This window comes from Solea solea, chromosome 16, assembly GCF_958295425.1.
Source record: "Solea solea chromosome 16, fSolSol10.1, whole genome shotgun sequence".
Lineage (NCBI taxonomy): Eukaryota > Metazoa > Chordata > Actinopteri > Pleuronectiformes > Soleidae > Solea > Solea solea.
The window spans coordinates 11,252,083-11,269,484 of NC_081149.1; the positions used below are offsets into that span (position 1 = coordinate 11,252,083).

General features: G+C 39.2%; 2 protein-coding genes across 2 annotated transcripts; both read right to left on the reverse strand.

Annotated features, from left to right (window-relative positions):
• Positions 1–590: 590 nt before the first annotated feature.
• slc4a1a (solute carrier family 4 member 1a (Diego blood group)) lies at positions 591–9,876 on the reverse strand. The gene is made up of 21 exons (XM_058654583.1): positions 9,734–9,876; positions 8,678–8,749; positions 8,348–8,403; positions 7,742–7,845; positions 7,607–7,653; positions 7,349–7,514; positions 7,099–7,234; positions 6,949–7,018; positions 6,787–6,829; positions 6,519–6,703; positions 6,203–6,410; positions 5,281–5,484; positions 5,044–5,192; positions 4,749–4,943; positions 4,393–4,638; positions 4,192–4,281; positions 3,597–3,763; positions 3,239–3,480; positions 2,973–3,142; positions 1,648–1,821; positions 591–1,554 (listed from the first exon to the last, which is right to left on the reverse strand). Exons 2-21 carry the CDS (start codon positions 8,702–8,704, stop codon positions 1,477–1,479), a joined length of 2,757 nt encoding a protein of 918 aa, XP_058510566.1. The 5' UTR covers positions 8,705–8,749; positions 9,734–9,876; the 3' UTR covers positions 591–1,476.
• Positions 9,877–13,946: 4,070 nt separating this feature from the next.
• LOC131474824 (migration and invasion enhancer 1-like) lies at positions 13,947–16,460 on the reverse strand. Its single transcript, XM_058652515.1, has 4 exons — positions 16,316–16,460; positions 15,120–15,217; positions 14,949–15,025; positions 13,947–14,868 (listed from the first exon to the last, which is right to left on the reverse strand). The coding sequence occupies exons 1-4, from the start codon at positions 16,342–16,344 to the stop codon at positions 14,785–14,787; spliced, it is 288 nt and encodes a 95-aa protein (XP_058508498.1). The 5' UTR covers positions 16,345–16,460; the 3' UTR covers positions 13,947–14,784.
• Between the last annotated feature and the right edge of the window lie 942 nt (positions 16,461–17,402).

Sequence of the window (17,402 nt, forward strand, 5' to 3'; positions counted from 1 at the left end):
TTTACTCTTGAATGCATTTTATATGAGCTACCTTTTTTTTCTGTTACTTGAGTAGATTTTTTTGGACAACATGTACTGTAATGAGTAAAACTTCAATAAAGTAAAGTAATACAACTTTAACTTCAACAGAAAATGGGAGTACTCTTTCCACCTCTCATTGCCATTAACAGAACCAATCTCTTCTGTTGCTGAAATGTTCTTGTGTGACATTCTACACCTTGACTTGATGGGGCAATTGTTTGCAGAGTGAAATGATTCATATCCATTTTCTTGGTCCTGCGGTAGAAAGGTGTGCCACAAACATGGGTATACCTACAAGAAGAAGAAGAACTTAATTGTCATTGTAGTTAGTACAATAGCAGCAATAAACAATACAAATAAAAGGATACAAACTTACCTCTGCAGTGGGAAAATTCTTAATGCTGTTAAATTTGGTTCACATGTTGCACCAAAAAATGTGTTTCATGATGTTTTTTAGAGGAATAGATAGAGTTTCAGTTCACCAGATTACATTGAAGGCAGCATGTGACAGGTATCATGGTCCAATTGCGCAACCTCTTGTCATTTACAGAATAAAAATGAAAAAAACAAAGTTTTTACATTTATTTTATTTGAATAAAGTGTAAATCCAAAGGATGTACAGTGTGTCAAGGACACACACACACATAATGGGTAACACAAAAGGTTTAAAATACAAATCATTAGTACAACACTTGGCTCAGACTACTATTTCCACTCATTCCCTCAGATCCCATTTAATAAAAAGCAATCTAAATCAATTTTAAGTGCATTACACATTTCTTTTCACATTCAAAACAGGTCACCTGAACTGGAAAGATCAAATAATTCAGTAAATCCTACACAATATAAGAGTCAAGGCAAACATGAATAACACTGCTTGAAGCATGTTTGAGAATAATCTGTACTGCATGGAGCAAAGGCAGGAGCCACGGTCCCACAAATTCACATAATAGCTTAACTTAAATAGTAAACATGGTGAAATTGTATTTTATTAACATGAGTAGGTTACATGGGCAAGCACTGGTTATCACTTCAAAGCTACTGTAAACGGCTGTTAGGCATGTAAAGGGGAAAAAAAAGGAATTACCTCATGTCCTCAAAGGAAAATATCTCTCATTTCCAAAAGTTCCTCCCCTGAATCAAACACACTGAATTCCACATGAAAGAATGAAATATTAAACTGAAACATAGACAATGTTGGAGTAGTAGTTTCATGCTGTACGTCATGAAAATATGGACCAATTGTTAGTTTTCTACTGTAGCTGCATGTCAGAATTCTAGAAATGAGAGGTAATTTCCTCTAAAGATCAATATTAAGAACACAACAGTTTGAAACTGCAAAAATGTGTTTATACATATTTTCCAAGACACCTGATATTCAGGTTTACTTGTTATAATGAACGGACTTCATAAAAAAAGTCTGTGAATTCAATATTGATTGCATGCTGCTGATGTTTATGGCAGTGGGGACTCATTGTAAACATCCTCCCCTGGTTCTTCATCGAATACCACTTTGGCATCATCTGCATCCAGCTGCAACATAAACACATCCAGTTATAAAACAAAGTTATTTGTATAGCAAATGAAATGACGATGTGTGCCTGAGGTTATGGGAGAGGTACTTACACATTTCATCTCCATGTTAGAGAAGACCCTTCCGGTCATGAGCATGCGCAGAGGGACGGTGAGAATGAGAACAAAAGGCAGAGCCAGGGAGAAGGGACTCATCTTCACCACCCACAGGACAGCAAGGCACACGATCTGGATCAGAGTGAAGAGATGCATCCGAAGTGTCTGAACCTGCACATACAAGACAGAGGAGGGAGTTAGCGGAGGAGCACCAGGCTTCAGCCTAACAAAAAAAATTATTATATTGTTAATTGTTATATTTTACATGAAAACTTTCAGAGTGGGGATTATATAATTATACAAGGGAAATTAAGAAATACATTGTACCCACTGGATACAGTCCAAGGGGCTGAAAATTATAGGAATCCATAGGCAAATTGCAATTACGATTATTTTTGGACCACAAGCAGGCACAAAATGACCACAAAGATAGTCAGAGTAAAATATTATTACACAAATTCACTGCCATTAAATGCAAATCAGCAACAACGAGAGGCAGAACAGCCACAAAGATGAAAAAGTGACATTAAGTGACACAAAATGGCAACAAAGATCAGTAGTAAAATGTCCATAAAGAGACCACTGAGACACAAAACAGTCACAGAAACCTGAAGCGACCACAAAGAGACACAGACCAACCACAGGTACACAGAATAACTACGCCAAAAGTTAGCAAAGATGTCACTGAAGAGACATGAAAGGACCACTGTGGTGTGGAATAATACCAGAGAACTGAAGCAACAACAGAGCAATGGAAAATGCAACAGCATAGAGACAAAAAACAGACAAATGCAAAATGATCATAAAAGTCATAATTTTGAGAGTCTCTCTTTGAATGTACGTAATTAGAAGTGTGGTCTCTAAAGAAAAGCTGGGACCCTTTAAATGTCTTCGTTTAATGGTCCATCGCCTCAGAATCTGTACATGGTCTTCTGACCTTTGTCCACTGACAATTAGGACAATTATTTCTCTGGTCAACTGAGAAAATAGAAATATTTTCATTATACATATATATAACGTATAACAAGACATATAACAAGAGGTATTGAGGTGACGTATCACTGCTCTAGTGTTGAGATGGACACTGAAGTGCTCTCCGAGTAACAACAAAGACGCTTTCTCTGTGTTTTCACTTCAAGAGATCATTCGAGAAAAAGTCAACATTATCCATAATACTGTAGATAGCTGAATATAGAGATTTCATAGGACAACAATCAGGGGGGGAGATCTGACACTATTTAATAAAACATAATAATAATATTAACATCAGGAAGTACCTCATTAAAATATATTCACCAACAGTATTTTAGGAAGTTGCATACCCTGGTGGCGTAGGCATCAGAGGGATGGTATTTCTTTGGTGTGATCAGCAGCAGTATCCTGTCCCACATCTGGATTCCACTCAGGGAGGTGATACCCATGTAGAGGAAGATGCCAAACAAAGCCGTCATGGGAATCATCTTCAGGAGAGGCTCCATGAAAATGGAAACACCTAGAAATCAAAGAAAGAATATCAGGATTTAAGGAAAAAGTACATTTGTTTCATTCCTGATGTGTTTGTATCAACACTGTAGGTGGGAGCCCTTACCAACAAGGATGGCCACAACAATGCCACTGATCCTTTGCTCAATCACTTTCTCAATCTCTGGTTTTGGGCCCTTGGACATGACAGTGAGAGCGTTGGCATGGGTGACTGACCGCACAGTGGCAGCGCTCAGCCAGGGAACCCCGAAAAAAGAGGAGATGCCCCCCATGGTGACCAGGAGGAGCAGATCAAAATGGAAACCAGATCCTTTCACCATCTTCCTCTCAGGTTTGCTCACAATCAGGCTGAGGGAACCACAGAGACCATTAAAAGAAACTCTCTTGATGTTTAAGTACACTAAGTTATGGATTATTTATGGACAGAGAAATGGAGTGTAAGAGCATCACATATAGTCACTCACGTAGTAATCTGGGACTCGAGGAAGATGAGGATGAAGACAAGCAGAGCAGGGACACAGCAGGCAGCCATCATCCAGATGGGGAAGTCCTTCTTCTCTCCGAGGGGGTTGATGAACCAACCTCTTTCTTTGGGATTAGTCACTTTAACACCGTCCGGCACCTCCAGTTTCTACAAGATGATATTAATTCAAGACACATAGAGCGGCAGGATTATGCACCTTTGTGCTGAGTTGGTGTGAATGTCTGAGTATATCCAGGGACAGTAACATCAGTAAGGAGTGTAAATGTGTCTTTCATTATATGGCAAACATACTCAGTGTACATTTAATACCACCAGGAATGCAGGTCATATGATTTTCCATTGAAGGTTGTGTCTGTGTGACACATGGCTGTGTCAATCTCAGCTGACATATTTAAGTATATGCCTCTGATAACTGAACCAAATCCATACCTTCAAACCATTCAGTCCCTTTAATAGCAATGGATAATTTTACATCGCCAGTGTACAGTGTTACACCATTTTAAAGGCATGCAGTTGATATACCCAAATAAAATTCACATTTCTGGGAACCTTTTAGATGCTTTCATAACACGTACCTGAGTGTAAGCATCCTTAATGCTGATATCCACTGCGATCATGATGAAAATTGCAATGGGTACACCGAAATCTCCAATCAAACGACGGAGCTAGTGAGGAAGAGTGCAGAGAATACTGTTGTTGTTTTTTTTTTAAATGATTTCTCATTCATTATACTTGGCACAACTACACCATCCCCAGGGGGAGGGAGCATGTCTTACCGGGCCTGGAAGGTAAGGACCAGTCTTAAATTTACGGAGGAAGAATGCAATGAAGAAGCAACCAAACATCAGGCACATTGACAGCAGAGCAGTGTTGGCGTAAGCCCTCTCTATCTCTTTCTCTTTGATAGTTATGTTGCCATGTGCATCAGTCACAGTATGCAGTGTGGTGACGGCGTAGAAGGGGTCGTCCACCGTGTGGTTCAGACGTTCATAGTTCAACATCAGAGGGTGGGCTTTGAAGATCTGTGCAAGATAGATGAGGTGTCAGACGTAGCTAAAACATAGCAGGACAACAGTTGAGCGCGTGATGGCATAGAAATGTGATGAATGTGACTTGGATGAGGTGAGAAAACCTTAAAGAGCTTAGAGAAGGTCTCATAGATGAAGATGAGAGAAATGAGGATGGAGAAGATTTCTTGGGTGAAGCGGGAAATGAATCGGACCAGGAAGCTGCCTTCCACGGCCACGATGATGAACACGATGATTATCAGCCATATGCCAACCCAGACACGACCCACGATGTACTCAAAGCCCTGGGACTTGCAGAACTAGTGTATGATTAATAAATGAAAATGGTTGTTAATGGAGGAAACATGCTTTTCCACAGATGGATTGCAGAGATTTCTACATTTTACAACATGCACGTACAGCATAGAAAGCTTCCTCGAACACCAGCAGTGGTCCAGAGAAGCCAATGACAAGAACAGGCTGGGCAGCAATGACACAGAAGATGACACCCTGGATGCTGGTGGAGATCATAAGCTCTGACACACCCATCATTTTTTCTGTTTTGTCCGCTATGATAAGACAACAGACAGAATTACTTGAATGAGCAAAGGTCAGTAAACACCAGTGAGTTACAGCAGCTGGAGAAATCAGACAGACCCAGAAGTCCTCCGAAAGTGATGGCCGGAGACAGTGCAGCAAAGTAGATGAAGATGATCGCTGCAAGGACCTGGACGTTCAGAGCATCTGTGTAGTCGCTGAGGTAGTGACGGTAGCGGCGCTTTATGTCCTTCACCATTCCACCAAAAGGATAGCCAGTACGGGCCAGAGGATCCTCCTTGGGCTGCTCCAGAGGTTTCTCAACTGGATAATCACACAAACCACATAGACGTTAACTGTGTTTACTCTAAATCTGCTTAAGATAAGATTGTTTCATAATTATATGAAAGTTAGAAATGATCTTCTAAAAATTATTAAAAAATAAAAAAAAATTAAAAAAGGCCTTATTTCCCATTATGCCTTCCATGTTGGAGATTTTAGACAGAAAGATGATGCTGCCTAACCCAATGTCGTACTGCAATTACTCTCAATAAATTATCGCAAATATACAGTTCAGTCATAACTGACAGATACCTCTTGAAATTAAAAGGATGAAATTATGATTTGGTTCAAGACACTTTACATTACAGTACAATAACAACATTGTAATAGTGTGTTAATAATTTCAAATGCTATATCCAGCTTGTGGTAATAAGGGCATGCTATAGCAGTAATACCATGTTATTTCAAAGCATTACAGTATAATATCAAAGTGATAGCCTGGCAGTGAGAAATACTATTGGCTATCAGTGTAATACATTCACATGAAACTGTTTGGAAATCAATTACCATATTCTAAAGATGAAATTCATCCTCCCTTAAGGCCCATACACATTTTCACTGTTATTACCAAGCTATTACTTAGTGATAACTATAGAAATAAGATGGCGTTACCATCATTTTACTTCCCTTTCACAATATTTTTATTACCACACCTGATTTAAAATGCCAGAGCCAACTGTGTGCTGTGCAGTAATCTGACCTTGGATTCTGCTGCCAAATGCGAGACGGGTGTCAATGGGACGGACTCTGTCACGCAGCATCATCTTCTGGAAGTTAATGACTGGCTCCAGCATTGCCTTATCTTGTATCTCAGTGGGAGGAATCACAATGCTGCAGTCCATGAAGTCAGCAATGGCGTTGGTCACATCTTTTTCAGTCTTCGCCAAGAAGGCCTCCAGACTGAACACCTGTCCAAACAGTGACGCAGAACATTTTAGTTCACTTGCACTGAAAAAGAGTGGAGTTGTGTGTTTCTATTGGCTACATATTGCTGAGATGTTATGTTTCTCTTTTACCCAGTCACCCATCAGAGCACCCATGGCACGTCCACTATCACTGTAGTCGATTCCGCTGTGGCTGGGGCCGACCAGGATGAACACAAAGCGAACAGGAATGGGAGACTCCAGAGCAGACTCCATCACCACAGAGTCACTCAGCCTGACAAAAGCCACCACTGGTTTCTGCAGGAATTCTAGGACACCTATTGGAAACAACAGCATTTAGCCATATCTGGTTTAGTACTACATAGAAAAACATGAATACCTCGCAATAATAAGAACATACCTGAGAGGACAATTGAGGCCTCCATGGTGTCAGCGCTGTCCCTCTGCAAAAAAAACGGATCCAGTAAGTTCACTTAGTGCCAACTATGATATGTTATGAATATGACATGTTCACGAGCAGTCAAATATTTAACAGTTGATCAAATTGAGTAAACAACTATACCATTTTGGTCACAGAGAACGTTTGCATCTGAATTTCTCCAGTGGATGTGACCACGGGGCCCTCATTTTGACTAAAAGGACAAATCAAATTAGAATTGTGCAAATCTTTTTTACAGTCACTGAACTGAAACTGATAGCTCAAGTTCGTTACCTGCGTCTCATGAGGAGAGCCCTCAGTAGGCTGTCCCGATCGCCGGTGCGAATCTCATTCTTGGAGAGGAGCTCATCAGCTACCTTCTCAGCCACAGCAGAGAAACTGGTGGCATTCAGGTCCAAAATTACAGCCCCTATGGTCATGTGAGGTCATGCAAGGTCATGCATTATTATGGCCTTTAAGTCATCATTCACTAAGACTAAACCACAAGGATTTCAGTTTCAGTGGTATGGTTCAAAAGGTTCACCTGTAGTCATGGTCTTGCGAAGCTGGATAAGACTCTTAAAAGTGAGAAAGGAGACATGAGATGGACCCCATTTTCCTCTAGCGAGGTTGTAGTTCTCCTCGTAGCCCAGCCAGCGGCCGGTCTCCTGCCAGGTGCTGCCCTGGAGCTCATTTAACTCCACATAGGCCTGTGATAATGCACCAAAGTTAAGTTAATGACAGTAGTTGATGGTGGTTTGTGGCAAAGAACATCTTATATTTCCAGGAAATGTGAACTAACCTGAGCGTCCCCTCTTGTGGTGGCATTGGTGTTCACATTCAGGTAAGCTGCAAGAAACAAATAAAAAAAACGATCATGACACAGGTTTAAGATTCAAAACCAGCAACAACGTCGTAGAGCGTGTGGTGATTTTACCCTCTGAATTACTAGGGATGGTAATGGCTGTCATTGGTGGATCTTCCTCCTCTTCTTCCCTCCTCCTTTCCAAGTCATAGTTGTTGATGTGTCCTGGTGGAGTCCTGTTGGAGAATCCGACATGTGAATTAAACTCTGCCTCCTATTTTAAAAAACAACAACCAATGATTGAAAGACTGAAAGCAAACATACATGCATTTCTGTAATTATACGGTAAGTGTAAGTTTTTAACTGTAGTTAGCAAATGGCCTTATTTACTTAGTATAAAGTGTGTAGTAAAGTATGGCACTTTAAATGCACTTTAAAATTGGGCACGTTTCCACTATTGCCAAATTCAGCTACTGCTGCTATTCTATTATTGACCACTAGAGGGCATGGTTGCACAACTTGTTTGACTAGACTGCTCAGACTCCTGATGACGTTTGAGCTACTTGTGAGACCCATGAGGGGCGGTACATCGTAGGAGCACTGCCTGAGATGCTAAGTTCAAGACAAGAAGGCCTATTCAGAAACAGGATGCAGATTTCCAGTGAAAAAAAAGGAGAGCAAGAACAACCTGCACAGGCTGCATAGCATGAATTACTTTACAGAAGGAAAATAACTTACAGTCTAACTGGAGAGGGGAAGGACATGTCATTGTCTTCATATGACATATCACTGCCCTATAGACAAAGGGGGAAAGGTGCAAAACAATTAATAGATGTTGGATGAAAATAGAACCATAAAGAGACTATAGATATATATATTTGTTGCTGCAGATTTGTTGAACAAATCAAAGTACACAGTGTCCATCGATTTCCAGCTTTCCAGGAGAAAGCTGCATTGTCATGTTATCATGAAACAACTGTGGAGCTTTATTATTGGAATAAATCTTAGCTTAGCATAGTAATCTCTACATTTTGAAATTCAGACTGCAAACAAGGGAAAAAGACCAACCTCGCCAAAGCTGAAATTATTTTCCATTGATGTTTCTTGGATTTTGGACTTTCAGCTACTTCTGAGCATTACCTAATATGGACAAAAATAAGCAGAGAAAAAAATATAGTAACGTCAGTATTTTATTTCTATTCTTCCAATAAGAAAGAACCGCCAACTGGATGCAAACAGCTGCACCAAAGATACAGGTTTTGTGACAAAAACATATTAAAAACCTTCAATTTTTTTTTAAAGTATGTGGTCGACTATCAGGCTTGGTATGATGAAAAGACCGCCATCTACCATCTACCATCTACCAGCTGCTCTGAGTCTGTCTGCAGAGCCACAGCTCAGGACAGATAATCAGTCGGCCGTTGAGAAAGTGAGCTATGCTGCAGTTTAAATAGAAGACGTACAGAGCCTTATCTTTGGGTTACACCCTTTTTTCAAACTGGACACCTCTGTTCTCTTCTGTAACATTAAACAACTTAAACTTGAACAGTAATATTAATCGTCAAATTTATACAAAAGACATGATAATACACTAATTACTTCCAAATTATGTTATTACTTTACTAATCTCCTGTCAATTTCACAAACAACCCACCAATTATAAAAAAAATGGCCAAGATGGGTGAGCAAAAAACTAAATGTCCCACAGTTAAAACATTTGTCAAGGTACGATGAACTTTAATGTCTAAAACAAACATAAACATGGCAAGTGCATGCAAATACTCAAATAAATCTTCGTCTGACTCTGAATATACAGATATTTAGCGCAAATCCGCAATAAACAGGTGGTTTATAAAACAATGCATTTAATGTTTAAAACATTTCTCACTGACTGACATTTCCCAATGATGATCATCCAATATGACCTTGACCACAAATGTTAAAATGCAGAAAATATGTTTTACCCTGACAACAAATTCATCTCGAGCATAGAATTCACACTGAACTCTCCCCTGAACAGAGCATTTTAGAACATGGTTACAAAATTATGCTAAGAAATCCATCTTGTTTGACCTCTACCTATAAGTATGTCTGACCCTTTTACTGTGTAGGTCACACCCTTACCTGCGTGTAGGTACCCACACCTGGTCTCCTGCACTGTTAACAGGACGATCTGTGTGCTGTCAGCGTAGTTGAACCTGCTGATAAAGTAAAAAAACACAAGTGTGGTCACGGAATCAGAGGAACAGGAACACCCACTGGAAACTACGTCGACCCTAAGATGCGACGTACCCCTAAACCCCTGGTTGCTCAGCAACCTCATGAGGTTTGGTGGAGATAAGACATGTGTGACTAACAAGTCGCCCTATCGGACAGGGACACCTTGAGACAGGGATATCCCAGCCCTTTTTTTCTTCTCCGCCCTCTCATCGTGAACCAGGTCCATGTGTGGGCAGGGGTGTCGAGGAGAGACATGCATGGCCCTGCAGCCTGAACCTCATCCTGTCTGAGGGGCACACCGGGGGTGAAGAGGGTAGAGAAGGGTGCAACGTTCAGTATCAGCAGTAGAGCATCTCACAACATCATCTTGTTTACGTACCGGGGATTCCCTCTCTATGATCAAGGGGTGTGGTGGAGGTGGGTTCCTCTGCCCTTGACCATCTCGAGGAAAGTGATGTAATAAACAAAGCAAACTTTTCATTTCGGCACTGAAGCTGACTTTGGTTATGGTACATGTGACAAGGTGAGACATGATCACTGGAGCTGGATGGTGGTGGCCCAGTCTACAGATGCAGACACAGGGATGCAGGGCAGACTGGTAAAAGACATTAGAGCTCAAACAAAACAAAAACATCCAGCTATCAACAATAAAGTCTTTGATTTTTTGATCATTGAACTGTATATTTTAGGACTAATGTAGCAAACTGTTTCATGTATGCCATTGTGTAGTTACAGTGACACCCAAATGTTTTATACTGTTTTTTGGTAAATACAGAAAATGTTGTTTTACATAGCACCAAAACTGTGATATCGTTAACGGAACTGCAAACCAATTTTCACCTGACTGCCTGTGCAATGCTTTACTTTGCAGGTTTGCCACCTATGGAATGGAGGAATGAGAGACTGAAGGCTTTAACCTTGTAAACCATCGAAATAATGTCTCAATGTGGGTAACCCTCAACAAAGAGTGGGGACACTGGTTAAGGGCAATTCAATTTTAATGTTTTTGTGGTTCTAAGTTTGATTATTAAAGCTCTAAGTTTGATAGTATTTCAAGCTGAGCTTAGGTCAGAAGTCCATGTATTAAAGAAACAGAGAAAACACATACATATAAGTCAGTTTGATCCTATTAGTTAGAGCTAAGCAGCATGCGTCACTGTCAAAGATTCTGGAGAAACTATTTAACGATAGGCTAGACAACTTCATTAACAAACACAATCTGCTATATATTGATTGGATCATTTTGTGACTCTGAGTGCTACCTGATGCTGAAACATGTTTTTGTCAAAATGTCATACGAAAAAGAAAAGAAGAGGAAAAAAAATTAAAAAAGATTGTATGATGAAATGATGTATTGTACGATGAATATATGCATTCTGTGGGTAATGGGGGCGGGACTAGATAAGCTTTTGCTTCTCCCGCTTTTCCCTTTCGGTTATGTGTATTGTGTGGACTACACTAAGATGATGGGTGATGATGGGTGATGATGAGTGATCTAACTGACATGACTGAAATAAATAAACATACATACATGTGTAGGATGATAAATGATGTGACTTTCACAGACAAAAGACTCCGTTGGCACTCAAATCAAACACATTATTGTTGATAATTGATTTTAACTTGCAATTTCAACCAGGCCACATGACGCACTGGGACGTCACTAATCATGCTGTGTGCATGATCAAATCTTTGTTTGCACATGCACAAGTCCCTCTTTTTAAAAGCAGGCAGTCCTCACAACATGGAGGAAATTCCTCATCCCAGCTGATTAGCTGTTAGCATCCTGTGGGTTTTCGACATGGGGTCAGATTACACATTGGTGTTTTGTCATCAGACCATTAATGTATGTGATTTGACATGGAGTCCCGATGTGTAACGGAGATGCCAGAACTGATAAGGCAAGGCACTGAAAGAAATGAAAGAAGCAATTGTTAACTGAAGTGATGTTAATGTAGTTTGTTAAGGACATTTTCTCGAGCACTCTGAAAAGATTTCACAGTATTTAATGGGAAAATGCAGACTTCCTTCTTTCTTTCCCTCTGGACCTGGTGTAACAGTTCTATGTAGTCTATGTAAGTTTTAAAAATATTCCAATAACTGGATATTTTTGAACAATTCCAAGACATAAGAGCCAATGACGCTGGTGCAATAGTTTACTTAGAATTCGTCTTTGAAGGCAGCACAACTCTCTGAACCTGAATTTCATGGAAAACACCATAAATACTGCAACCCTCAACACCACCACAAGAGACACTGGGCCACAGCTCAGCACACTAGAAAAGAACTGTTATCACCAGTAGTAGAAGCTATCTGCTGTGTCCATGTGTCTCAACATTCAGCGTTGAGACACTCCCATTCTGCATATAGTACATTCATTATCTATAATTATTTGAATATATTATTTGGGGGGAATCTAAAGGAACACATAACACAAGATTGCAGACAGAAATTAGACACAGTTCCAAATCCTGTTTCACACACTGCAAATAACAACATGCATAAAAGGACAAATAATTGATAGCATGCCTTTACGCAGCTTTTAGCAGATTTAGAGGGAATTTGAATGTGATGTGCCAGATATGTGAATGGTGTGTGATTTCAAATTTCATCCTTGTTAAGAAACAACTACAAGAGCAAGTTCAAGTTAGGAAAGAGAAGAAAATCTGTTCATCACTGTTAACCAGTGTTTGTAATAAATTGGTGTTGAGATCATTGTGCTCACTCTTTAACCATTTACAGGATGTTATCATGTTTATAATCTAATGTCAAAGATGATGTAATGTGGATTTTTTTCAACACCAATCAAGACTAAAGAAACAGTTAAAATGAAAGTGATCCAAACTCTTTACAAAGTAAAGAAAGTCAAATATGAAAAACTTCACATAATCGTAATAATAATAATAGGGATGCTTTGCATAGTTTCATTTAGTTTCGCTTTGTAAATCTGGAGGCTTCGGATAAAATGCACTGAAGATTTTCAAACCTCTTAATATATGACTCAAAGGCAGCACATACTCTCCGTATGCTCATATGCTCTATCAGCGTTACAACAGGCTGCTGTGAGTTATCAATGAGAGCCAGAGACAGAGCTAGCACCAAAGACCCACCTAGTGACAGTGAAATAACCACACAACATGTCATTCATACTGACTGGGGTTCACATTCAATGATACTTAAATTTGTAATTTGTATTTTGATACAATATTACTTTTATCACAGTAGATAAGAAGATTGTTTTTCAAGTTTTCGCTTCATGGCTGAACAACTTAGTGCTTAATAATGCTTGGAACATGTGGATTTGCAAACCGATTTGAAATGACATGCTTCCAACTGGTGTCCAATGCAGAAATTTTTTTCACCAAAACGCAAAAAGATATGTCAAGGGATATGGCAGCTTTTATCACACTGCTGCATTGTCATTCAAACCCTCTCTCTTTAATAGATGACAGTGTGACGCAGTCTTATCTTTGATGTGGGGATGCCTGAGGGCAAATTCCACCTACAGTGAATGTGGCGCCCCTTAGTGTAAACAATTAAATGTTCCATGGATTAATGATTGGCTTGTGGTTTGCTTATCATGATAAAAGCACTGCATGATTAAACTGAAAAAGTCACATCATGTTTTGTTACCACAAAATTAAACTAGACTCACAAATAATTTAATCATTAAACAATCAGTCATTTTTATTGTCAACATCTCTTGAGGTTTTGGAAGCATAATAGTTAGTTACCATGCAGACCAACAAACTGAAATTTCTTTTAAATATGTACTTCTAATTAATCAGTCAACTTAATAGGAGAGTCACGATAGCAATTTAAGACAGAAGATTCCCAAAGGTGCAGCTCTGTGGTAGAATGCAAAACACCCACTTAGGAATTCCTTAGGCTTAAGGTGCACCTTGCAAAACAGGTAAGACCGACGTACATATAATGAAACACCTTTTGTGGCCTTAGTACCTTTAGTAGCTACAATACATTAGATTCAAGAAGTTAATAACATATAACAGTAATAAAAGTCGATTAAAAATGCAGGAAGAGCGACCCAACATTAAAAACCCTTGTGTGCATACTGTATATTCCAGTGATGTGGAAAAAAGTGACGAAAAAATTGCAATTACATAACCAGTAGCTTTATTTAAAGTTAACAGTTTGAAAATGCAGTGGGAACATTTGGATTGAAAGAGCCGACATCATTAGTGTGAGCAGAGAGACCAGTGGGTAGTGGTCTTCAGATGCACTGCCGACAATTACTCTAGTAGTTGACCAATATGATAACAGGACATTTAAAAAAAAAATTAAAAATTAAAAGTTCAATGTTACAGTAGCAGTCTTGCATAAAGCTGTGATGTTACTAATATCGTCAGCCTTTACAGTAAATGTGTTCTGAAATTATCAACTCAAATAGAACCAACTATTTGAGTTAATAATATCAATAAACTGTTCTGCATTGAGGGGTGCAGAGTCTCCCTTTATGCCCAACCACATGTGAATGCTTTGTGCAGTCTTTGCATACACTGAAAATTGTTAATTGTATGTGACATGAATAGTCTTGCAGAAAAAAAAAAAAAAGGCAGTTTGAGGATAAAAGAAACAAGGCTGTAGCCGAGGAAAAGAAAAGTCAGCGCTTTCTGATTCTCTTCTGCAACTTCTTCTCCTTGTCTCTGTTCCTATAAAATTTAGGGATTTCCCGGAACGGATTCATCAAACCATGACCCTGAACAGTTTAAGCCACAGTTATCATTAACAGCCTGGAGCCCCACTACGGGAACAGAGAGAGGAGTAAGAAGGCAGAGCAGATTTGGTATATGAATCAGAGAAAGCAGCTAGCTGTTATGTTGCCATCCTGTTTGTTTCGGACAAAGGGTCTGTCCAAACCAGAGGTAACACTGGCAGTTTACAGTAGCACTGGCCTATCTCTATACTGCTGATGTTAAAGCAGGATAGAGGGAGATTTACATGATGACGCATGGTGCTCGGCTTTTGGTAACCTTCTGCATAGGTTTTCCCTCACTGGCAGCCTGGATTGTATCCAAGATCTGCAGATAAAATAAAATTAAAATTGAAGACATTGATAGAGTCAATATTTAACAGTTTAAGTGACTGTAAATTTACTCACATCATCCTCATAAGGGAAGCCACCAGTTTCAATCTTGGAGAAGACCAGCTGCCCGTTGATTACGATCTCAAAGCTAGCTAAAACACAAAATAAGGGGAGAATATCAACTGCATGCCATCCAGAATTACATCTGGGAAAGTTGATTATTTACTCGAATAAGATAATCCTTACCTCTTCTTCCCACGAAGCCCGAAACATCCGCATCAGGATACTCGCCCTTGACAACACGGGCAAGTTCCAGATAGCGGGGTTCGTACCCTCAATTTCCACTAGAAAGAAAAGAAACAAACACATCAGATTTAATAATCTATTGTGAACAAAAAAGATTATGACAGATATTTGAATCCTCCGTGTGAAAAAAGGATAAAGGCAACACAACTGTTGAGTCAGGGTGTAAAAACAAGGTGAAGCAGAGGACAATTTAGGTATACAGTATGTCTCCAAGGCAAACTGCCACATGGGATCATAGCTTTGAAAAGAGAACAACAGAGGAAGGGATGAGGTAAGATTGTGCAAGTAGTGATAACAAACTTCACAGCAGTAAGTAGTAACCATGTTTTGATTAACATGTCAGTCTTTGTTGGGCGACTGGCAGCCCACAGGGAATAATGACCATTTAGCTCCAATGGGATTAACTAGCATGTTAAGGATTTACCAATTGTGCTCTCATAACTGCTCGAGTTTTCTCTTGTTATAACATTTAACAATTAATTTAATATACTGAGTGCTTTAATGTTGGCCAATACAGAGTATGTAAGCCACTGGACACCCGAGCTTAACAAGGCATTTTACAATTTTTAGACCAGGACAGAAAGAGACATGACAATGGACAGATTGGATTAGTAAAAGAAGAGGACATAAATTCAGATTTTCACTGACGTTCGTCACAGTTTACACGAGTATTAGCAGCATAACTGACGCTTGTCGCATGACCCAACTATCGTCAAAGCACTTATGTTACCACAGGATTTAGTCCTGCTGCAGAGAATGACTTCACATTCTTCTTATGTATTTACCCTAACCCCTCCTTTGCACGCGACACGTTAGTGTTCTAACCAGTTTACAAAGCTGGCAGTTAAAACTCAGTGCCATGCCTTAAATTCGATTTTACATTATATATAGATATATATATTCCAGATCTTAACACACCACTTCAGATTAACACAATATAACATTGTCGTGCCTGTTGCTGGGTAAGTTTAAAATTAATTTTAGCTAGGATGCTTAGCTGGGAGCTAAGGACGCTAACGGTGGGTAATACGATCTTTAACTGTATTTAAAATGAAGATTCGTGAGATAGACCCGAAGACCACGTTAGCCTGAAGCTACCTATGATAAAAAAAATGTACAATATAAGACATAAATACCAGTATTCGACTCGTATCGTCACCCCCATTGTTAGCGTTGTCACGTCGGTATCGCCAGCAGACAGCTCTGTTAAATACGGTGCGTTCGCAAGTTGTATAAGTCTGGTCCGGAGAGAGGGGCGGAGTTGAGAAAAAAAAAAAAAAAAAGACCATTCACCAGGACAGCTGACCACAATCACGCCGAAACTAATATGATTCTCTTTTGTCTCCTAATCACAACATGAAAATATCATCTGCATACAAAGATCTGAATCTTGCTCCCATTTGTGCTTCAACTTTGAAATATTCTAGACAATTATGTACACAGAGAATCTCTCTTTAGAATCTCACGTTTGTATCTGTAAATGCAACTTTAAAGCTGTTGTTTCCAAGTTTATTCCAAACACAGTGACTCTCAATTACTTTATTGTGTCAAATATTACTCAGAAGCAGAAAGTTTCCAATTATTTCTAATATTTCTACAGATTCTAACTCTTTATCTATACTATATACTATACTCAGTGTTGTTATGCAACAAGTAGAAATACTTTGTTACTGTACTTAAGTACAAAATTCACATATCTGTATTTTACTTTGTTGTCTACATTTCTAGCAACTTCTACTTTTACTCCACCACATTTCCTAAATAAATTGTGTACTGTTACTTCAATACATTTCCTCTAACTTTCTTTGTTACTCATTATTACCAAATAAAATCAGAAGAAGAAGAGTTGGTAATGGTCTGTATTTATATAGTGTTTTTTCTAGTCTTGATGAGTTGCTTTACACCACAGTTTTGCCATTCACCCATTCACACATCTTTCATACCCATTCACACGCTTCAGCATGAGGTTAAGTTACATTACATTACATTACATGTCATTTAGCAGATGCTTTTATCCAAAGCGACTTACAATAAGTGCATTTAAACATTTGGGTAGAAGTAAGTAAGAGCTTCAAGTAAGCCAGTGTCAAGTAAGTGTCTTGCTCATGCACACATATAGACTAGCAGAGCCAGGAATGGAACCCACAACCTTCCAATTGAAAGACAATTCACCCTACCACTGATACCACTATATTAGAAAATTACTTTTGATAATTAAGTACA

What these genes read in the sequence shown, in the direction of transcription:
- slc4a1a (XM_058654583.1), bottom strand. Translation starts at nt 8,704, where the DNA reads ATGGAAAATAATTTCAGCTTTGGCGAG. An exon ending in CATCCCTAGTAATTCAGAGG is followed by an intron (nt 7,654 to 7,741) that starts GTAAAATCACCA and finishes TGTTTCTTGCAG; the next exon opens with CTTACCTGAATGTGAACACC. An exon ending in CTAACATGGAGATGAAATGT is followed by an intron (nt 1,555 to 1,647) that starts GTAAGTACCTCT and finishes TTTATGTTGCAG; the next exon opens with CTGGATGCAGATGATGCCAA.